The sequence below is a fragment of the Rhinoraja longicauda genome, chromosome 27 (assembly GCF_053455715.1).
Source record: "Rhinoraja longicauda isolate Sanriku21f chromosome 27, sRhiLon1.1, whole genome shotgun sequence".
NCBI lineage: Eukaryota > Metazoa > Chordata > Chondrichthyes > Rajiformes > Arhynchobatidae > Rhinoraja > Rhinoraja longicauda.
In genome coordinates, this window is record NC_135979.1 from 27326268 (window position 1) to 27350971 (window position 24704).

Below are 24704 nucleotides of genomic sequence, written 5' to 3' on the forward strand. Positions count from 1 at the left end.
CAGGTTGTCGCCAGGTGACGTAGGTTGTCGCTGGTACTGACTTCGGTGAATTCCATTGGCGACTACCCATGTCTCCAGGTACCGGCAGCAAAACCGGAAGCCAAAATGACGTGAATTGTCTTCAGTTGTCGCCGACAGGGTCGTAGCTTGTCGTAGCTTGCCGCGGGTGGACGTAGGTTGGCTTCGGTTGTCGTAGGTTGCTGCCTGTGTGGGTCGTAGGTTGTCGTAGGTGCGGCCGTAGGTGGACGTCCTACTCGTGACAATTGGGTCGCCGGTTGTCGGTAGCTTGCCGTAGCTTGACGTCGACTAGGTTGTTGTAGCTTGTCGTAGACATTGTCGTGGGGGGGTCCAGTCGCTGTTTTTTCGGCGACCTGCTACGACTATGACAGTCGCCGGCAGTCGCCTAAAAAATTCCCTAAGTGGGTCAGGCCCTTTGGGGTGGGGTTTGGAGAGTTGGAGTTAAAATTAGGTTTGCAGAGTTTGGGTCAGGGTATGTTTAGGGGGATCAGGGCTAGGGATCGGATCCAGCTCCTGTTACCATTTCCAGGGATAGATACATGTATAGAACAACAGATGCAACACCAGCCCTTTGAACTCTTCCCTTCCCACCAGTCAGGGATAGTAACACTACTCTCATGTGAAAGAGCAATTCTATGAATCCACTCCAATTTATCGTTTACTTTCCATTCTCACAAGATGCCCGCCTTTACCTTGTAGAAACCAAATGCAGACTGGGCGACCTGAAGTGAAGACAGAAATTGATGGATGCTCCGAGGAATAGTCGTGGACCTGAATCATCAACTCTATTTCTCTTTCCGCAGATGCTGACTGGCCCGCTTTGTATTTCCAGCGCATCCCAGATTTATTTCTGATTTGCAGCATCTGCAAGTCAATTGCTTTTCAATCACAGTTTGGGTGAACTGTGTCGCAGAATGCCTTTGTTCAGCCGCAAGGGCCCTGATCACCCTGTTCCCTGCCCTTCAACACACCATTCCACTCCCACTTCAACTTAGGGAGGAGATAGAGCGGCACGGTGGCGCAGCGGTAGAGTTGCTGCCTTACAGCGAATGCAGCGCCGGAGACTCAGGTTCGATCCCGACTACGGGCGCCGTCTGTACGGAGTTTGTACGTTCTCCACGTGACCTGCGTGGGTTTTCTCCGAGATCTTCGGTTTCCTCCCACACTCCAAAGAGTAGGTTAATTGACTGGGTAAATGTTAAAAAAAAATTGTTCCTAGTGTTAGTGTTAGTGTGCAGGGCGGCACGGACTCGGTGGGCCGAAGGGCCTGTTTCCGCGCGGTATCTCTAAATCTAAAAAAAATCTAAAAAATACCTTGGGCTGGTGGTCAGTTCAAGGCAGAGATAACAGAATGAGGTGCAAAGTCACAACTGGCAGAGCTGCTGCCTCACGGTTCCAGGTTCGACCCTGACCTTGGGTACTGCCTGTGTGGAACTTGCACGTTCTCCTCGTGACTGCTTGGCATTTCTGCCGAGTGCTTCATTTGCCTCCTGCATCCCAGACTGGAGCGGATTCTAGGTAGTTGGAGGCTGCAGTGAATTGCCTCTCGTGTGCAGGTGAGTGGTAGAATCTGGGAGATTTGATGGGCCATGAGAGGAATAAAATTGTGTCAGCATTGGTGGTCGATGGTTGCCATAGACTTGGTGGGCCAAAGAGCTTATTTCTGTCCTGTAGAATCTTATTGATGAGATCCAGTTATATACTCTAGCCTCAGATCCTTCTATTTAAGGAAAATTAGATTTTAGATTTAGATTTAAATTAGAGAGACAGCGCAGAAACAAGCCCTTCGGCCCACCGGGTCTACGCCACCCAGCGATCCCCACACATTAACACTATCCTACACACACTAGGGACAATTTTTTTATTTTTTTTACATTTGCCCAGCCAATTAACCTACAAACCTGTACGTCTTTGGAGTGTGGGAGGAAACCGAAGATCTCAGAGAAAACCCATGCAGGTCAAGGGGAGAACGTTTCCATGTTACTCAAAATAAATTGCCTGCAATCTCACCCTCTGCCAGTGGCACTAAACCTTGAGTCTGAAGAAGGGTCTCGACCCGAAACGCCACCCGTTCCTTCTCTCCAGTGATGCTGCCTGACCCGCTGAGTTACTCCAGCATTTTGTGTCTGCCCGCACTAAACATGACCTTGAACCTTCTCTGTTTCAGGCACTGTGGATACAGCAAGACCAATCAGGACGGAGACGAGGAACTTTATTTCCATTGTAAGTAACACGATGCCGACATTCAGAGTCACAGAGACTGAGAGCACTGTGTTAATATTGCCGTGGTAAGGAGGCTCCGAGAGTAGATTTGTTTGTGTGGTTTGGACTCAATGGCACCTTCTGCCGCGCAATATGTGGGTGAGCCTATGGGGTCACAGCTTAAGGATAAGGGGGAAGTCTTTTAGGACCGAGATGAGAAAACATTTCCTCACACAGAGAGTGGTGAATCTGTGGAATTCTCTGCCACAGAAGGTAGTTGAGGCCAGTTCATTGGCTATATTTAAGAGGGAGTTAGATGTGGCCCTTGTGGCTAAAGGGATCAGGGGGTATGGAGAGAAGGCAGGTACGGGATACTGAGCTGGATGATCAGCCATGATCATATTGAATGGCGGTGCAGGCTCGAAGGGCCGTATGGCCTACTCCTGCACCTATTTTCTATGTTTCTATGTTTCTAACCATGCTCCCCAGGTCCTGTACAACTGGCTCGTTCATAGCTCCTGGAGCAGTGGCTTCTGCACACAGATCGTGTGATGATAATGAGTGTACTCCCTTCCAGAATCCTCACCTTGTCACAATATTAATCCCTGTTTGTTATAAAATATCTACCGGTACCCTCACTTTAATGAGATTATACGATACAAATCTATATTTCAAAGTAATTTATTTCACTGCCTTGGTCTCTTTCGTGAATGTGTTTAGCTGTCAATAATCACTATCTCCAGCTGTGGGTCCCTTATCCCAACCCAGAAGCACGTTTAATTCTGAGGAGTCATTTCTACAGAGGTTACAATGTACAAAGGATTTCCAAGCCACAAGTACAGTACTTGCAATACTAGAAAGATATCCTAATGGGCAGCAGGCAACAGGTTGTCGAGGATAGAGGGTGAAGTCTGCACTCTGTGTCTTTTCCCTGCAACTCCTCAAAACCCTCGGCTCGGCAGTGCAGCACGGTGGCGCAGCGGTAGAGTTGCTGCCTTACAACGCTTACAGCACCAGAGACCCGGGTTCAATCCTGACTACGGGTGCTGTCTGTGCGAAGTTTGTACGTTCTCCCCGTGACCTCGTGGGTTTTCTCCGAGATCTTCGTTTTCCTCCCACACTCCGAAGACGTGCAGGTTTGTAGGTTAATTGGCTTGGTGTAAATGTAAATTGTTCCTAGTGTGTGTAGGATAGTGTTAATGTGCGGGGATCGCAGGGTCGGCGGAAGGGCCTGTTTCCGCGCTGTGTCACTAAACTAAACTAAACTAAACTAAACTAAACTAAACTAAACTAAACTAAACTAAACTAAACTAAACTAAACTAAACTAAACTAAACTAAACTAATCTAAACTAAACTAAACCCTCGTAGTATCCTCAAAATGCTGGAGTAACTCAGCAAGTCAGGCAGCATCTCAGGAGAGATGGAATGGGTGACGTTTCGGGTCGAGACCTTTCTTCTGAGATGCTGCCTGACCTGCTGCGTTACTACAGCATTTTGTGAATAAATACCTTCGATTTGTACCAGCATCTGCAGTTATTTTCTTACACCTCATAGTATCCTAATATACTGTCTCTCTCCTAGATGACATCACCTGTATGTGATGGAAAATAACTGCAGATGCTTGTTCAAATTGAAAGGTAGACACAAGATGCTGGAGTAACTCAGCGGGTCAGGCAGCATCTCAGGAGAGAAGGAATGGGTGACGTTTCGGGTCAAGACCCTTCTTCAGACTCGACCCGAAACATCTCCCATTCCTTCTCTCCTGAGATGCTGCCTGACCCGCTGAGTTACTCCAGCTTTTTGTGTCTATCTTCACCTGTACGTGATGGTTACATTGAGCAGGCCAAGGGAATAAATAGCATGACATGATTAACTAAATGTGGACCTCCATTTTTTTTTTACTAACATCACAATCGTGATGAGGCCAATGTGCAATTTATGGTTCTTATTAATACATCAGTTCTGGGGTTAGGAATGCTAGAATCCGAAAGTCATTACGGTCAACGTTGTTGCTCTTGATAATGTCAAAATGTAATGATAGGCAATATGTATCGTCAGAGGCTTATCTAAGTCCACAATAAGCCTTTTGAACCTTGATCAGCTTCTGCTGCTGTGCCAGAAATCTGAGGTCAGCAATATACCTTTAAGCCGGGATAGTGAATATCCATCACAATCACAGAGCTATCCCAGGGAGGGCATTCAAGCATTTAAAAGCAATAGAATCTGGAGGCAATCTGCACCATGAGTAAATCTCTTAATGTGCTCAATCCTGTCATTATTCAAATATTTGGCTGCTTCTCGCTGCTTCCTTTTATAATCCGTAACTTTGTATTTTTAATGCTTGAGAATTATGAAATAACTGAGCACGGTGGTGCAGCGGTAGAGTTGCTGCCTCACAGCGCCAGAGACCCGGGTTCCATCCTGACTACAGGTGCTGTCTGTATGGAGTTTATACCTGTGACCCGCGTGGGTTTTTGTCCGGGTGCTGCGTTTTCCACCCACACGCCAAAGACGTACAGGTTTGTGGGTGAATTGGCTTCAGTAAAGTTGTGAGTTGTCCCCAGTGTGTGTAGGATACTGCTCTTGTGCGTGGTGATCGCTGGTCGGCGAGGACTCTGTGGGCTGACGAACCTGTCTCCACACTGCATTTCTAAACTAAAGTCTAAATAATTCTTGGAAATAATCGTTACTTAGATGTTGCTGGTTATTATAACTGTAATTACGACAAATGGATGCTTGCTAAAGGGAATACTGTGTGCATTCCTCCCTAATTCCTTCTCTCTCAGCTCAATAAATACACCCTGCGTCCTTGTACAAAAAAAGGACAAGGTGTCAAACACATTTATCTTACGTTACATATATGAGTCAGCACAGAATGACCCGAGTAAACGGTGGTGCTGTTCATTTGTCATTGTAGACTCGATCATCTAACCCATCACCTTATTCTTCTATTTCCTCATGGACTTTTGGATTCACCTCAGAGGAGCTTGTTATTTGTTGCAATGACTCTTCGGTTCTGGGTTCTACACACTCAACTTGGATTTACAAATATTAATTCTAAAATTTTGGTTCTTCATTTTGAATCGTCCACAATTAGAAATACCTCTTCTTCATAATCAATAACATCTCCATCTGATCATCCATTAATCTTCTTTATTATACAAAGAAAAGAGCCCCAAATGTGGAATTCATTACCACAGAGGGCTGTGGAGGCTAGGGTTGCCAACTGTCCCATATTAGCCGAGACATCCCGTACATTGGGCTAAATTGGTTTGTCCCGTACGGGACTGCCCTGTTCCGTTTTTGGTCCGGGGGGCGCTGTAGGCCCGAACACTGCAGGCCCGGGGGACACTGCAGGCCCGGGGGCTGCTGTAGCCCCAGACAGTGTAGGCCCGCGCGGGCCGCTGTAGGCCCAGACAGTGTAGGTTAACAGAGTGTGTTCGGGGAGCGGGGCCGAGTGTGTTCGTCAATGGAGAGAAGGAATAGGTGACGTTTCGGGTCGAGACCCTTCTTCAGACTGATGTCAGGGGAGTGGGTGGTACATAGATAAGGCGGTGTTTAGATAAGGAAGTGCAAGATGTGAAAATAGGACAAAGGGGATGGAGATAAAGAAAAATGTAGAATAGATCATTGTTAGTTGGGAGAGGTAACAACAAAGCAAACGGAGATAAAATGTAGTCGGAGACAGTAAGACTGGTCGGAGAACTGAGAAGGGGAGGGGATGGAGAGCGAGGGAAAGCAAATGTTACTTGAAGTTAGAGAAGTCAATGTTCATACCGCTGGGGTGTCAGCTGTCCAAGCCAAATATGAGGTGCTGTTCCTCCAATTTGTGCTGGGCCTCACTCTGATAATAGAGGAGGCCCAGGACATCTCATTTTGTTTAAACCCCAGCAATCTTCATCCCCGATGTACTGTTGTCACACCTTACACTTCCTTATCTATGTACTGCCCACTCCCCTGACATCAGTCTGAACAAGGGTCTCGACCCGAAACGTCATCCATTCCTTCTCTCCAAAGATGCTGCCTGTCCTGCTGAGTTACTCCAGCATTAGGTGTCCATCTTTGATTTAATCCAGCATCTGCAGTTCCTTCCTACACATACCAAGTCAATGGATATTTGTAAGGTGGAGATTGACAGGTTATTGATTAGTAAGGGGGTAAGGGGTTATGGGGAGAAGGCAGAATGGGCTTGAGCGGCAAAGATAGATTAGCCACGATTGAATGGTGGAGTAGACGATGGGCCGAATGGCCTAATTCTGCTCCTGGAATTTATGAACCTCTTGAGCAAAACACAAGGTGCTGGAGGAACTCAGCGAGTCAGGCAGCATCTGTGGAGGGAATGGGTAGGCGATGTTTCGGGTTGGGACCCTTCCTCAGACTGGAAGAAGATTCTACAGAAGGGTCCCAACCCAAAATGTTGCCTGTCCATTCCCTATACAGAGGCTGCCTGAACTTCTGAGTTACTCCAGCATTTTGTGATTTGCACAAGATTCCAGCCTCTGCAGTTCCTTGTGTCCCCCAATTGTAGTTGATAGGCGTCAAACTGTAAAACTTGCAGTGGTGTTCCAATCTTCTCCAGCTCCACTACCACCTAATCCTGGCACCATGAATACAGAGTGTCATTCGCAAGGCAGCAACGCTGAGTCAGAAATGGATTCCAAAGGTAGATATTCTTATCCCAATCTTCCCTGGTTAGCATGCATCAATAGCTTCACACTGCACCTCGCTCGGTACACGCGACAATAAACTAAACTGAACCAAACTAAACTTCTTCTTGCGTGTGTCGTGCACAGCCTAAAGTTGTAGGCCAAGGGTAGACATCCAGGCCAGGGCAGCATCAGGTGCTGGGCGGATGGCCTTGATGCCACCAGGGAAAAGCCTCAGTGAGCAGTCATTCACATGGGATGTGTGGGCTGGTCTGGTCTGGTCTGGATATTCGCAGTCAATAGAGAATAGACAATAGACAATAGGTGCAGGAGTAGGCCATTCAGCCCTTCGAGCCAGCACTGCCATTCAATGCGATCATGGCTGATCACTCTCAATCAGTACCCCCTCACTCCGCTATCCTTAAGAGCTCTATCCAGCTCTCTCTTGAAAGCATCCAACGAACTGGCCTCCACTGCCTTCTGAGGCAGAGAATTCCACACCTTCACCACTCTCTGACTGAAAAAGTTCTTCCTCATCTCCGTTCTAAATGGCCTACCCCTTATTCTTAAACTGTGGCCCCTTGTTCTAGACTCCCCCAACATTGGGAACATGTTTCCTGCCTCTAACGTGTCCAATCCCCTAATTATCTTATATGTTTCAATAACATATGTTGCAGTCGCAAGCAGGGCACTTTTGACAACTAAACTAAACTGAAGCCACATGCAGAGAGAGGAAGAAACAAGAGCTGTCTTAACCCAGCCTTCTGCGAAATGACTGGATGGAATGAAATGTGAGCAGGTTTCAAGGATTCAGATCAATGAATGGAGAAAGAACATTCTGGGTTACAAACAACTACCTGATCTCTACCTCCTGATCCCATTTTCCTGCCTTCTTCCCCTAACCCTTGACACCCGATCTAATCAAGAAATTCAGAATACTCATTAATAAAGCAACATGCCCTTCTGCACATCAGGGACTCCTGTGTGTGACAGCCAGTGTGGAGATGGCCTAGCTCTGTCTCTCTTTATCTTTCTCTCTCTCTCTTTATTTTTTTTAAGGTGTTTTTTATCTGAAACCTTGATCCCTTTTGAACCTCGATCGGCTTTTAAAAAAAGATATTTTGAAGGCAGAGGTAGACAAATTCTTGATCAGAACGGGTGTCAAGGGTTATGGGGAGAAGGCAGGAAAATGGGATCAGGAGGCAGAGATCAGCCATGATTGAATGGCGGAGTGGACTCGATGGGCCGAATGGCCTAATTCTACTCCTATAACTTGCAAACTTTCTCTCTCTCTTTCTCTCTCTCTTTCTCTCTCTCTCTCTTCTCTCTCTCAGCATGTACTGCAGTATATTCAATAAGCCTGTTCTTCTACCTTAATTGACAAACAAAAGTTAACCATGTTTTCATTTCAACTTGCTGTTCTTCTTAGTCAAAATAAAAATAGCATCTAGCTAGTAAAGTTGGTCTTATCTGTACTTTTAGTGAAGTCACAGGTGGCCGTATGAGTTACTGGTTCTATTAATTAGTTTAGTTTAGTTTATTGTCACGTGAACCGAGGTACAGTGAATAGCTTTTGCCGCGTGCTAACCAGAAAGACAATGCATGATTACAATCGAGCCTTCCACAGTGTACAGATACATGATAAAGGGAATAATGTGAATAACGTTTAGTGCGAGAGAAAGTCCGATCAAAGGTAGTCCAAAGGGTCTCCAAAGAGCTTAGGACTGCCCGCTAGTTGTTGGTAGGGTGATTCAGTATTTAGCCCAATGATTTGCCCAAACTTTGAATTGTCCCTCTCCGCTAGCTTTTCTGCCCAGCATGTGGTGCCATTGGTAGACATCTCCAGTGTAGTACTCCAAAGACGTACAGGTTTGCAGGTTAATTGGCTTGGTAAATGTAAAAATTGCCCCTAGTGGGTATCGGATAGTGTTAATGTGCGGGGATCGCTGGTCGGCGCGGACCCGGTGGGCCGAAGGGCCTGTTTCCGTGCTGTATCTCTAAACCAAACTAAACTAAAAGAGTCAAGATTCAAGAATGTTTTATTGTCATACGTCCAGAAATGGAACAATGAGATGATTACTTGCAGCAACATAGCGTACTCGGTAGGCAACATAATCTTCTTATCGAGTCCACATCACAAGATTAGAAATTGTTCATTCAGAGCTGAACATACTCCTCGGCATCTGCCTACAATTGCGTCTTGTGCGTCTTGTGCTTCTTGTGCGTGGTGGTGGTGGAAAGATTGGTGGAACCAGGGCCGCGATGTCAACGCTCTTTCCTTGACCCCCAACAACATAATAAAACATAACAAAAAGGAATGAGAGAGAATCCAATTTTGATGGATTCGTGAAGATTATGGTTGAAGAGGCTGAAGATGATGGAAGGTTGTAGACAGTGACAGAATATTGTAAGTGGTTAATTGATCGTAAAAACAAACTGAATGTAAGGAGGTTGGAACAGAGAATGACAAAACATTTTACGGAGATTTGTAAAGCTAACTGGGTTAATAGTTGAGGTAAATCTTGTCAATATTCAAGATTAAATTGGATAGGATAGGGTAATAGAGTGGATTTATGATGAAGACAATTTACTCATTTCATATTCTGGCTGAGCCAAAAGGCATGTCTTCACGAATCTAGATCTTCACTGCTGTTGAATGAACACTCGAGAGCTAATTCCAGAATAAGTAGGGAGAAATGGGCCAAACGTAGGCAGGTGGGACTAGTGCAGACGGGACATATTGGTCGGTGTGGGCAGGAAGGGCCTGTTTCTCTGCTGTATGACTCTATGATTCTATCTATGACTCTATGAATCGAAGTGAAGCCAAACCTAACAATGCAAATGTAAACAACATATGCACAGGAACTAAATTATACGTTGTACGTGGCCCAACTGGAAAGCCGCGGCAATCATTTTATTACACTTTCTGCGGCAAGATTCTCTTGTCTGGTGTGCGATTTCAGAGTATTGATCGCCATCTCAGCAATATTGATTAGTCTTTATAGAAGGTATTAGGGGAGCTGTTGCAGGTGAATAGTCTGGATAATCCTAAATTACATACTGAGCAACAAGCATGGGATCCTCGGCTCTTCATCTGAAATTGATAGTAATTCCAGGTTTACCATCGATCACCGCAGCATTTTATTCCTCTCTCTGGCATTCATCTGTCCATTCCTCGGTTGTCTGGTTATATTTTCTGTGCGTTTGCTTCTTGGCATGTACTGTGTCTGCATCCCTTTCTCTCTCCATTTGTCCATATTTCTCACTTTATTTTGTTTGCGACTGCCTCACGCTCACTTTGCCTCCGTCTTATTCATGCTTTCTGAGTTCAAATTTCATAAACATTGCAATATATTACGAACACCAGCCAAACCGGTCGGTCCCTCTTCACGCGCAGTGTTTCAAAGAAGCCGGGTCAGTTTGTACATTGTAAACGCTCTAACCTAATTGTTACCAGTCCCACGGGAGTGCCAACAAGATTGGCAACCTGGCTGTCGTATTGAATGGTGCAGATCAAGCACTGTTTAATCTGTCCTGTTCCATTAAATGTCTGAAGCTTAATTAGTGACGAATTGTCAAGAGAGATTTCTGTTAGGAGAAGGGCAGTTAAGTGCTGACTTTTACACCGGAGGTGTAAGCCACAGCAACTTGCACGTTTGCTAAACCGGTTGTAATGTGTTAGGTGCAAACACTTGCCATTGCCCTTCCCGAACATCCGTGCTTGTGGCATGGTGACTCAAGGAACTGCAGAATTTTGAGCAAAACACAAAGTGCTGGAGGAACTCAGCAGTTGGGGCAACATCTTCCATTCCTTCTCTCCCGAGATGCTGCCTGACCTGCTGAGTTACTCCAGCATTTTGTGAATAAAAACCTTCGATTTGTACCAGCATCTGCAGTTATCTTCTTATACATCTTCCAGAGAGATTGGACAGGCAATGTTTCAGGTCGGGACTCGTCTTCAGACTGATTGTAGTAGATGGGGGAGAAAGCTAGAAATGAAAGGCGGGGATGGGACAAAGTCTGACAAGTGATAGGTGGATACAGGTTAGGAGGGATGTCGAGTGGCAGATGTAAGTGGCAAAGGCTGGAGATGAGGAGGGTATCAGAGAAGGAGAGAAGGTGAGTGAATGTGAAGTCAGAGGGAGGGATAAAGGTGAAAGGGAAATGGGGGTTGGGCAAAGAGGGGCAGGTTGGGGGAGAAATGGGTGCACAGCAGGTCAGGGGGAGACAGAAAGAGGGGTTAGGTGGGTATTACTTAAAATTGGAGATTTCAAAGTTCAGATTCTGCAATGATGGTTTGGATGGAAGGAAATGTGTGTCACTTTCCAATAAATGAATTAAGGGTGACACAGCTAGAAATCCTGGTTCAATCCTGACCACTGGTGCTGTCTGCGTGGAGTTTGCATGTTCTACCTGTGACTGCATGGATTCTCCCCGGATTCTCTAGTTTCCTCCCAAATCCCAAAGGTGTGTGGTTTGGTAGGTTGACTGTCCTCTGTAAAATGAGACCCAATGTGTCAGCAGTGGATGAGAAAGTGGGATAACATAGAACTATGTGAACTGATAATCGATAGTCGGCGTGGACTTGGTGGGCCGAAGGGCCTGTGGAAACCAGGAAACGATAGGTCAGATTAGTTAAACGTACTTGTGGGGAAACTGATATAATTTGTTAATCAAGCTATTGCATCCGCTGTTCCAGATGTCAACTTCTTTACATCGGCGAAACCAAACGCAGGCTCGGCGATCGCTTCGCTCAACACCTGCGCTCGGTCCGCGTTGGCCATTCTGATCTCCCGGTAGCTGAGCACTTCAACTCCCCCTCCCACTCCCAGTCTGACCTTTCTGTCATGGGCCTCCTCCAGTGCCATAGTGAGGCCCACCGGAAATTGGAGGAACAGCACCTCATATTTCGCCTGGGCAGCTTGCAGCCCAGTGGTATGAACATCGACTTCTCCAACTTTAGATAGTTCCTCTGTCCCTCTCTTCCCCTCCCCATTCCCAGATCTCCCTCTATCTTCCTGTCTCCACCTATATCCTTCCTTTGTCCCGCCCCCCTGACATCAGTCTGAAGAAGGGTCTCGACCCGAAACGTCACCCATTCCTTCTCTCCTGAGATGCTGCCTGACCTGCTGAGTTACTCCAGCATTTTGGGAATAAATACCTTTAATTTGTTATCGAGGATCTGTAAGAAGGCACTTCAGGGTTTTGCGGAGACTCTGCCTGGTGTGCTGTGTGGTTTTTTTTATCCCAGCTTATTTAAGGAGGATATATCTGCAGAGGAAGCAGATGACAGATTTCTAGGATGAAGGAATTGTGAATGAAAGTTAAGCATTTTGGAGGCTGTGCTCATTGGAATTGAGAAAGAAAGAGAATATATATATTCACGCACATATACACAAATATACACACACATATACAAATATACACACACACACACACACACACACACACACACCTATATATACACACACATATATATATATAATATAGTATATATATATATATATAAACATAGCACAAAAAGTAAGGAAATTTGTGTTTGGTAGATTATTTCTTTGTTGTAACAATGCTTCTTGGCAATAAATCTTATACCGTTGGAAAGCCTGTTTATTTCCCTTTTAAATGGTGCCACATTTGTAAGGAACATGCATTTGTGGGATGAGCAGCAGAGCTGAGTATATGGGTTGCGCCCATGAAAAATTTGCCAAATCTTCTCTGCCAATGCCAAACAGCTTATTCTGCCATTGACTCTTGTTCGGTGTTGTTTGGTGGATTGGATGATTGAAGTCTGAAGAAACAAGACATATTGGCAATTTAACAATTATTCATTTAATAAACAGGAGCCACAGTAGCGTGTGGAAGAACCATACACAGCCATAACAGCCTGGCACCTCCTCCTCATGCTGGTCACCAGCCTGGTCACACACTGTTGTGGGATGCCACCCCATTCTTGTCAGCACCTGGGGGTACCAGAAGCTCAAAACAAGAGTCAATAGCAACAGCAGAATAAGCTGATTGGCATTGGCAGAGAAGATTTGGCAAATTTTTAATGGGCGCAACCCATATACTCAGCTCTGCTGCTCATCCCACAAATGCATGTTCCTTACAAATGTGGCACCATTTAAAAGGGAAATAAACAGGCTTTCCAACGGTATAAGATTTATTGCCAAGAAGCATTGTTACAACAAAGAAATAATCTACCAAACACAAATTTCCTTACTTTTTGTGCTATGTTTATATATATACATTCATAACATAAAACGAACCATAAAGAATAGTAGTGCAAAAAGACAAAAGCAATGCTCCCTAATCTTTGTAGTTCAGAGTTTATTTGAGGTAGTAGCATTGAATAGCCTTATGGCTGTCGGGAAGAAGTTGCTCCTGAACCTGCATGTGCCAGTTCTCAGCCTCCTCTATCTACTTCTTCCCGATGGCAGGAGTGAAAAGAGAGTGTGGCCAGTGTGTTGTGCGTCTCTGATGGTGCTGGCTGCAAAGGTTATGTGGAGTAGGCAGTAGAATGGCAGAGGCCAAGATCAGATCAGCCGTGATCTTATGGCGTGTTGGAGCAGGTTTGCAGAGTCAGATGCTCCTGTCCATCTGCTCCTGTCTTTTCAGCCCACATGGAAAGCCATTGCCAAGAAATTCAAACACACCACCCTGGTTTTGTTTTCATTACTTTGTAATCAAAATGATTTTTCTTTGAGCCCTGGAGTGAAATATGATTCAAATTATTACGGGAAACTTCAGAAACTCAAGCAGGGACATTGCGGTGTGAGTTTGCCTTGCTTCTATGGTACAATGTCCTTGTCGGTCACACACAGGGTGGTGTCATTCCCCATTCAACCCCCCAACTTCCCTCCAAGGAGGAGCACAGGAATCAATTACTTGCTGTTCCATCGATTACCCATATGTGCAACTCACGAGCTTAGCTCATGATGCTTGGAGTAAAGTGTAGGAATACATTATCTGATTTTTAAAGACAGGCCACAATTAGTGGATTATCATGGGAATAAGTGCTTGCTTCTTAGCTATTTACCATCCTTATCAATAGACAATAGATGCAGGAGTACGCCATTCGGCCCTTCGAGCCAGCACCGCCATTCAATATGATCATAGCTGATCATCCACAATCAGTACCCCATTCCTGCCCTCTCCCCATACCCCCTGACTCTGCTATCATTAAGAGCTCTATCTAAATCTCTTTTGAAAGCATCCAGAGAATTGGCCTCCACTGCCCTCTGAGGCAGAGAATTCCACAGATTTACAACTCTCTGAGTGAAAAGGTTTTTCCTCATCTCCGTTCTAAATGGCCTACCCCTTATTCTTAAACTGTGGCCCCTGGTTCTGGACTCCCCCAACATTGAGAACATGTTTCCTGCCTCTAGCGTGTCCAATCCCTTAATAATCTTATATGTTTCAATAAGATCCGCTCTCATCCTTCTAAATTCCAGTGTATACAAGCACAGTCGCTCCAAGTCCAATGATTTGAATCAGGAGCCCAGTGTAAGTTCACAACAATACAAGGCTAGGAATGGCTGCGAATGGCTCGATTGTAATCATGTACTGTCTTTCCGCTGACTGGATAGCATGCAACATTAGCTTTTCACTGTGCCCCAGTATATAACTGACAATAAATATATGTGACAATAAATTAAGAATAGGACATAAATAGTGAGATGGAAAACAAGATGCAAAGGCATTTAGATTAATTATTAAGCCAGTGATGCAATAGACAATAGACAATAGGTGCAGGAGTAGGCCATTCAGCCCTTCGAGCCAGCACCACCATTCAATGTGATTATGGCTGATCATTCTCAATCAGTACCCCGTTCCTGCCTTCTCCCCATACCCCCTGACTCCACTATCTCTAAAAGCTCTATCTAGCTCTCTCTTGAATGCATTCAGAGAATTGGCCTCCACTGCCTTCTGAGGCAGAGAATTCCACAGATCTCCCAAGATGCATGTGGGCCTTTTGCAAGCCTAAAGTCGCAGATCTGTATAGCATGGAAAGAGGCCCATCAGCCCACCTTGTCCATGCAGAAGAATTGGCAGTCTTATTTACACGCACGTGGCCCATAACCTTCTAAACCCTTCCTATCCATATATCTGTCCAAATGTATTTTGAAGGTCGTAATTGTATCATCTTCTATAACTTCCTCTGGCAGTTCATTCCAGATATGGACTACTTTCTGGGTGAAAAGGGCCCCTGAGGTCCCTCTTAAATCTCTTCCCTGCTGCCTGAAGCCTGTGCACTCTAGATTTAAAACAAAGAGGCATTCCCGAAATGTCACACATTCCTTCTCTCCCGAGATGCTGCATGACCCGCTGAGTTACTCCAGCATTGTGTGTCTACCTTCGATTTTAACCAGCATCTGCAGTTTTTTTCCGATACCTTCGTTTACTTTTGATGGCTTCTGATCTTTTGAATTTCCTCCACCCTAACGTTTGAACATATTCAAGGTTGGCAATGTTACATTTGAAAGGATATGGAGTAAAGGGCATGAAAGTGGATACAAGGTAAAACTTCATCCTTAATCTTATTATCTAGTATGGAAAATCCAAGGTGCTTTATGTTCTGCTCCTGCTCTGATTTCTTGCATTTGGGTCGGCTAGACTATTGCAACTAGTGGAGCTGCTACCTCACAGCTTCTTTGACCTGGGATAAATTTGTACTTCTCGTGCTGCGTTGGTTCTGTGTGGCGTTTTAGTTCAGTTTGGCGTATTGTCACGTGTGCCGAGGTGCAGTGAAAAGCTTTTGCTGCGTGCTTTTTGCTTGTTTTGCGGAGTTTGCACGTTCACCCTTTGACCACCTGCGTTTCCTCCAAGATAGACAATAGACAATAGGTGCAGGAGGAGGCCATTCGGCCCTTCGAGCCAGCACCGCCATTCAATGTGATCATGGCTGATCATTCTCAATCAGTACCCCGTTCCTGCCTTCTCCCCATACCCCCTGACTCTGCTATCCTTAAGAGCTCTATCTAGCTCTCTCTTGAATGCATTCAGAGAATTGGCCTCCACTGCCTTCTGAGGCAGAGAATTCCACAGATTCACAACTCTCTGACTGAAAAAGTTTTTCCTCATCTCAGTTCTAAATGGCCTACCCCTTATTCTTAAACTGTGGCCCCTTCATCTGGACTCCCCCAACATTGGGAACATGTTTCCTGCCTCTAACGTGTCCAACCCCTTAATAATCTTATACGTTTCGATAAGATCCCCTCTCATCCTTCTAAATTCCAGTGTATACAAACAAGCCTAGTCGCTCCAGTCTTTCAACACGGTTTCCTTGCACCTCCCACAAAATGTGCAGCATTGCAGTTCAATTGATCACTGAAAATGGTGGTACTCTCCAGCGAGTGTCAAAATCTGGGCCATTTAATGGGAACATAAAAATGGAATGAAGGCAAGGTTGATATAACTGGGTATAACGGTCGGTATGTACTTGATGGGCCGAAGGGCTCATCAATTATCCAGAGAAAACACACATTTATCCAATGTTAATGAACAAGGGGAATATTTAGACCTTAGATTTTAGAGATGCAGCATGGAAACAGTCACTTCGGTCCACCGAGTCCATGCCAACCAATGATCACATTACCCACTAGCACTATCCCACACACTTTATCAAAGCCAATTAACCTACAAACCTGCACGCCTTTGCAATGTGGGAGGAAACCGGAGCACCCGGAGAAACCCACGTGGTCACAAGGGAGATCGTCCAAACTGCGTGGAGACAACACCCGTAGTCAGGATTGAACCTGGGTCTCTGGTGCTGTGAGGCAGAAACTCTACTGCTGCACCACTGTGCTGCCAACATTCCAACGTTGCATTTTCCAACGTTTAATCAAGAATCAATTTACCCTCTTTAAAAAGGCATGTTCAAAGTCTTTGTGAATGATTGACTGGAAATAGAAAGTTACATGGTCTTCAAATGACAGGACAGCTCCCGTGCCTTGCAGCGTGACTTCTGCACGACATCAGCTGCAGCCTCCTTGCCTCAGCAGAAGTGACTAAAAGGACGTACCTTTAGAAAGAGATGAGGAGGAGTTGCTTTAGTCAGAGGGTATAAGAAAATAACAGCAGATGCTGGTACAAATCGAAGGTATTTATTCACAAAATGCTGGAGTAACTCAGCAGGTCAGGCAGCATCTCGGGACAGACGGAATGGGTGACGTTTTGGGTCGAGACTCTTCTTCAGGGTGGTGAATCTGTGGAATTCATTGCTACAGAAGGCTGTCGAGGCCGTCAATGGATATTTGTAAGGTGGAGATTGATAGAGTCTTGATTATTGCGGGTGTCAGGGGTTATGGGGAGAAAGCAGGAGAACGGGGTCAGGTGGGAGAGATCGATCAGCCATGATTGAATGGCGGAGTAAACTTGATGGGCTGAATGAACTAATTCTGCTCCTATAACTTGTGAATTTATGAAGTGCGATTATAAACACACCATGTGGCTACTCTGGGAATGATCCTATTATTACCATCTGATGTTCCATTCCTATTACTCAGCAGAAACAAAGCAATACCTCACAGTCTGAGAAAAGGGTCCTGATCCAAAATATCACCAATCCATGTTAGCCAGAGATGTGCCTGGTCCCAAACCGAAAGGACACCCATTCTTTCTCTCCAGAGATGCTGCCTGATCCGCTGAGTTACTCCAGCACTCCGTGTCTATCTCTGGTGTAAACCAGCATCTGCAGTTCCTTGTTTCTACCTGATGCCTGACCCGCTGAGTTACTCCAGCATTTTGTGTCTTTTCCTATTACTTTGTAGTTAGTTCAATTCCATCTTGAGCCCTATTCTGGTGTAAAAGATGGTTGAACTATTGATTAGACAAAAGTCTGGTAACCTGGACCATGCTTTCATCAGTGATGAGCTTCCTGTTGTTTTAGAATTGCGCTGAATCAGCACATTGGTTTATTTTAAATAGTTCTCGTTCCACGGGGAATTTAAGCTGACAGATTAATCTTTTCAAATTTAAATACTGTCTCCGACTCTCGCTCGTGTACTTTCCAGTATTGTGCACAACAAAGATAAGAGTTGATAATGAAGTATAAGCAGTTTTAGAATCCACTCAGCATAGCCGGTCCAAGGAATGAACTTCTATTAAAGATCAACAACTAAGGCACAACACCTTCACGGCAAAAGGAGAAACAAGAGACTGCAGATCGACACAAAAAAGCTGGAGTAACTCAGCGGGTCAGGCGGCATCTCTGGAGAGAAGGAACGGGTGCCGTTTCGGGTCGAGACCCTTAACATCACCCATTCCTTCTCTCCAGTTAATCTTGGTTATCATCATATCATATCATATATCTACAGCCGGAAACAGGCCTTTTCGGCCCTCCAAGTCCGTGCCGCCCAGTGATCCCCGTACACTAACACTATCCTACACCCACTAGGGACAATTTTTACATTTACCCAGCCAATTAACCTACATACCTGTACGTCTTTGGAGTGTGGGAGGAAACCGAAGATCTCGGAGAAAACCCACGCAGGTCACGGGGAGGACGTACAAACTCCTTACAGTGCAGCACCCGTAGTCAGGATCGAACCTGTGTCTCCGGCGCTGCATTCGCTGTAAAGCAGCAACTCTACCGCTGCGCTACCGTGCCGCCCATGTTTGACACAAACACAGGTTGTTGAGGGGCCTGCTCCTAAACTGTACTGTACTGTCCTATGTCTATCATCGGTCTAAACTAAAGGTATTGGTGCATGAGTGACCGAGCTTCACTCGTTGCACAAATCCTTCTCACATCCCAACAAGGATGTTGAACAGCCAGTGGCTCTTCGCTCTGGTATTATGGACGATGCCATCGAGGTGTTAAGCCTCTGCGATTCCACATCTCAGCGCCATTATACACCGCGCATCAGACCTGTCACCGCAGCTTGATGAGTAATTAATGAGATGTCATTATAAATAGCTAAACAAAATTGCATCAGTAATGAAACAGCTCTCTATTTAATCTTTTTTTTTTTTCAAACCAGGCTGACATTTAATACATTTATCCTGTTCCTCTAAATTAGTTTATTTTGTCTTCTGTAATTGGTGATATTCAAATACACAGCCCCAGGAGAAAAGAGGGCTGCTAACCACTGCAGATAAAGGTGGGCAGCAGCATAACATCAAACGAGAGGGCGTTGTACTCATACAAAGAATAGGATACTTGGAGAGCTCTGTGAGAAGTAGAGATAATATATGTAGGACTAGACCAAGTGGACCCGTTGGGCCCCAACCTCTCCTGCATTGGTGCAGCACCCTCTCCTCCCCCACTACCCCCTCACCACTCCCCCCTCCCCTCTCCCTCTCCCCCTCCCTCCCTCCCCCCTCCCCCTCCCCCCTTTCCCCCCCCTCCCCTCACCCTCCCTCCTCCCCTCACCCGCCATCCCCTCCCTCCACCCCCACTTCTCCCCTTCCCCACCCCCCACTCCATACTCCTCAACCCCCCTTATCCCCCTTCCACCTCCCTCCCTCCACCTCCCCTCCTCCCCCCTCCATCCCTCCCTCCCCCCTCCCTCCCTAGGAGATAGATTTAAACTTTAAAATGTGAATAACTTTAAAAATATGACATCGATTTCAATGAAACTTCTTCCATTAGCACCAAAGGGATGATGGTGAGTAAGGTGGGCCTAAAATTGTCACGCTATCGTGTACCGTTTTGTTTTAGTTCAGGAACAAACAAACAAACAAACAAACAAACAAACGAGAGTTTTAGTGTATAGATAGCAGGAGCTGCAAAAGTTAATGCAAAACGTAAGGGGACGTATGAGGACATTGTCGATGGTTTAGCCATGTTCTTCCTATAGATTGGAATTATTCCTTTAGATTGGAAAACTGCAAATCTAGTTTTTTAAAGTTGGAAGAAAATCTCATGTGGAACACATGGGGTTGAGAGGAAAAGATAGATCAGCCATGATTGAATGTTGGAGTAGACTTGGTGGGCCGAATGGCCTAATGTCACTTATGAACAAAGTGCTGGAGTAATTCGGCAGGTCAGGCAGCATCACTGGAGAACATCGATAGGTGACGTTTCGGGTGGTGACCCTTCTTAACACTGAAGACGGGTCATGAACAGAATCATCACTTATACATGTTCTCTGGAGGTTCGGCTCGGGACCCATCTTCAGTCTCAAGAAGAATCCTGACCTGAAACATCGCCTATCCAAGCTCTCCAGAGATGTTGCCTGACCCAGTACGGTACAGAATCGATTTCAAGCACCTCCTATTTGCATACAAAGCCCTGAACGGGCTTGCCCCTCCCCCCCCCTTTATCAAAAATCTTCTAACCCATCACTCAAACTCCAGGTCCCTCAGGTCGGCCGACTTGGGGCTACTGACTGTCCCATGGTCTAGGCTTATGCTCAGGGGTGACCGCACTTTTGCAGTTGCAGCTCCTAGACTGTGGAACAGCAACCCTCTCCCCATCAGAGCTGCCCCCTCCATCGACTCCATTGTCCAGGCTCAAAACTTACTTCTATTCCCTAGTGTTTGAGGCCCTCTGAGGGGGCGCTGTGAACTGTTTATGTATGTGTTCTTATCGAAACATATAAGATTATTAAGGGATTGGACACGTTAGAGGAAGGAAACATGTTCCCAATGTTGGGGGAGTCCAGAACCAGGGGGCCACAGTTTAAGAATAAGGGGTAGGCCATTTAGAACGGAGATGAGGAAAAACTTTTTCAGTCAGAGAGTTGTAAATCTGTGGAATTCTCTGCCTCAGAAGGCAGTGGAGGCCAATTCTATGAATGCATTCAAGAGAGAGCTAGATAGAGCTCTTAAGGATAGCGGAGTCAGGAGGTATGGGGAGAAGGCAGGAACGGGGTACTGATTGAGAATGATCACATTGAATGGTGGTGCTGGCTCGAAGGGCCGAATGGCCTACTACTGCACCTATTGTCTATTGTCTATTGTGTTGTTAGGTTTGTGTGCCATTGTATGTTCTTTTTAGTACCTGCACTGATGTACAGCACTTTGGTCAACATGGGTTGTGTTTAAATGTGCTGTACAGATAAAATGGACTTGACTTGACCCACAGAGTTACTCCAGCACTTTGAGTCCTCTCTTTGTAAACCAGCGTCTACATTCTTGATATAAGAAGTGTGGGAAAGAGAAATCAAGAAACTGTAGACCAATTAGTTAAATATGTACTGAAATCTATAATTACGGACAGAGTGATTGAGCACTTGAAGCATTTTAAACTGCTGAGTGAAAGCTAATGTGAAATTGTAAAGTGTGAGCCATGTGTTCCAAACCTAATTGAAATTTTGAAGAGGTAAAAGCAACACACAGGGAAATATCTATGGATTTAATTTATATGGTCTGTCAAAATGCATTCGACACGGTCCCTCAGAAGAGACCATGAGCTATAATTGAAGTTCATGGGATTGAACGGAAATTATTGACCTGGTTAGTAGATTGGCTTGGGTAATGGAAAAAGGATGAGGGGAAATGAGTGCACCCAGAAAGTGAAAGGGATGCCTGGGAATGATCCATCGGGAAATGTGCTGGAACCGAAATTATAAATTATACTTATTAATAACTTCAAAAACACAATCAAAATATGTCAATGATACAAAGATTGGAGCCATGAAATGTAATATAGAAGTATCCATTTATGGATTGAGAAACTGGACAAAGCTGTGCTCCGGTGGAAATCATGCAGTTGGACCAAAATGAGATATATTTGAGGTTTTTTTTTCAAATGAATACATATTCAGAACAAATGTAAAACGATTTACATTTACATTTATAGGAAGGATGTCGACAAAATGGAGAGGGTACAGAGGAGATTTACTAGAATGTTGCCTGGGTTTCAGCACTTAGGCTACAGAGAGAGGTTGAACAGGTTGGGTCTTTATTCTTTGGAGCGTAGAAGGTTGAGGGGGGACTTGATAGAGGTTTTTAAAATTTTGAGAGGGACGGACAGAGTTGACGTGGGTAGGCTTTTCCCTTTGAGAGTGGGGAAGATTCCAACAAGGGGACATAGCTTCAGAATTGAGGGACAAAGGTTTAGGGGTAACATGAGGGGGAACTTCTTTACTCAGAGGGTTGTGGCTGTATGGAATGGGCTTCCGGTGGAAGTGGTGGAGGCCGGCTCGATTTTATTATTTAAGAGTAAATTGGATAGGTATATGGATAAGAGGGGATTAGAGGGTTATGGTCTGAGTGCAGGTAGATGAGACTAGGTCAGGGAGAATGGTCGGCGTGGACTGGTAGGGCCGGACAGGCCTGTTTCCATGCTGTAGTTGTTATATGTTATATGTTATATATATGATTTAGAGATTTCAAATGTGTTCGGTCAACTAACACAGTCAGAATTTGGACGTCACATTTCTGTTATAACCAGAGGACTTGATTATAAAAGGGAACACAGATATTCACCAGAATGTTATCAATAATTGTGTTAATGGGTGAGATTACATAAACTAACCTTGTACAGAATACAGAAGATTAAGGGATGAATTAATTGCGTTTATTTTAGAACAAAGGGTGGTGGGTGTATGGAACGAGCTGCCGGAGGAGGTAGTTGAGGCAGGTACTATTGCAAGGTTTAAGAAACATAGGAGACAGGGACGTGGATAGGATAGGACAGGTTTGGAGGGATATGGACCAAGCACGAGGCTAGTGTAGATGGGACATGTTGGTCGGTGTGGGCGAGTTGGGTCGAAGGGCCTGTTTCTATGATTCCACGACTCTTTAAGTTTAAGCAGCGTGTTACCTTGGAATAAGAACTTTTGTTTCATGTAAGAAGCCTGAGAAACTTGTTTATTGAAAATCAAAACTGGGCACCGTCTCTTTGCACATTCACTTGGTGGTGTTGCAATGCTGATCTTAATTGGACTCATTGAGACAGGACGGTGGGAAGGATTTTTTTTTAAGTCAAGCGATGGTTCAGTCCATTTTTAAAAGCATCTTAACTAGATTTAGATTTTTAGAGATACAGCGCGGAAACAGGCCCTTCGGCCCACCGGGTCTGCGCCGCCCAGCGATCCCCGCACACTAACACTATCCTACACACACTAGGGACATTTTTTACATTTACCCAGTCAATTAACCTACATACCTGTACGTCTTTGGAGTGCGGGAGGAAACCGAAGATCTCGGAGAAAACCCATGCAGGCCACGGGGAGAACGTACAAACTCCGTACAGACGGCGCCCGTAGTCAGGATCGAACCTGAGTCTCCGGCGTTGCATTCGCTGTAAGGCAGCAACTCTGCCGCTGCGCCACCGTGCCGCTAGATGCTGCAAAATGTTGCTGAATTAATAACAGGCGATAAACAAATAAAGAGTCGTTTGTTTTGGCCCCCTTGCGATCATTGTGATTTGATTTGGTTCTGAATGAAACACCTTCCATTACACCACTGCCATTTGCTGATCTGCGCATTGATTGCACTGTTATCCAAAGATTGATTGTATGAGGTGTGGATGATGTGATTGGAGCATTGACCTATGCACCACAGTTAAAGGAGAGAGATGAAAGCAATGGCATTGCATTGGTTCGCCAAAATCAATACAGAGGGTTAAGGAACGTTATACCAGACGTTACGCCATAATATTTTGACATAACTCAGCAAGCCTTATCATGTGTCATGTGGGGTCATGCTAAGAAAGAAGCTGCCTGTCTGAAAGCTAATGGCAGAATTCCAATTGGCACATAGATCAAATTTAACACTTAAACTCTATGTGAACCAGAGATGTGGCGGTCACGGTGGAGTAGCGGTGGAGTTGCTGCCTTACAGCGAATGCAGTGCCGGAGACTCGGGTTCGATCCCGAACACGGGTGCAGTCTGTACGGAGTCTGTACGTTCTCCCCGTGACCTGCGTGGGTTTTCTCCGAGATCTTCGGTTTCCTCCCGCACTCCAAAGACGTACAGGTTTGCAGGTTAATTGGCTTGGTGTAAATGTAAAAATTGTCCCTTGTGGGTGTAGGATAGTGTTAATGTGCGGGGATCGATGGGCGGTGCGGACACGGTGGGCCGAAGGGCCTGTTTCCGCATTGTAGTCTATGGCATGATCACAGTGCTTAAGAATATCTAAATACTAAAACTCTCGTTTGTTTGTTTGTTTGTTTCTGAACTACAGCCAAAATGGTACACCACAGCGCGACAATTTTAGGCCCATCTTACTCAGTCCAGTAAGGTAATTAGCACTTTGGTGCTAATGGAAGAAGTTTCATTGAAATCGGTGTTATCTTTTTTAAGTTATTCACACTTTAAAGTTTAAATCTATCTCCTAAGAAGGGAGGGAGGAAGGGAGGGAGGGGGGAGGAAGGAGGGAGGATAAGGGGGTTCAGGGGGATGGAGTGGGGGGGAGGGGAATGGGGAGGGGAGGAGGGAGGGGGAGGGGAGGGGGGCAGGAAGGGAGGGGGTTGGGGGGGAGGATGGGGGGAGGTGGAGGTGAAGGGGAGCGGAGGAGGGAGGGGGGAAAGGGGAGAGGGGGGGTAGGGGAAGGATGGAGATGGGGTGGGAGGGGGAGAGGAGAGGGTGCTGCAGCAATGCAGGAGATGTTTAGGCCCAACGGGTCCACTTGGTCTAGTAAGAAACAAAATCATTCAGTCCCATTTTGAACACTCCACAATTTAATATGTTTAGTTTAGTTTTGCACAAAGAAGAAGATTATTTAGACCAATGAACACATTGCCCATTTTTTGCAAAGCTTCGACCTATCCGGACTGGTGCAGTTGTGGGCAGAAGTTTCGACAGAATACTCTCTGCCTCTCTTCACCCCCCCCCAAAAAAACGGTTTTATTGGCGTCTTTAAAAGTAAGAAGGTAACAGGATCTTTATGACTTCTCTTGGGCCACAATGCAGCTTTTGGGCATCGACAGGAAGAGTGGGTATCA

The 24704-nt window shown here is 45.5% G+C and overlaps 1 protein-coding gene across 1 annotated transcript in view; it reads left to right on the forward strand.

Moving 5' to 3' along the window:
• Positions 1–24704, forward strand: part of epha10 (EPH receptor A10) — a 510644-nt gene that overhangs the window by 434559 nt on the left and 51381 nt on the right. The window contains exon 9 of the mRNA XM_078423327.1: positions 2186–2241. Within this exon, the coding sequence (XP_078279453.1) occupies positions 2186–2241 (56 nt within the window). The remainder of the gene's footprint in view (positions 1–2185; positions 2242–24704) is intronic.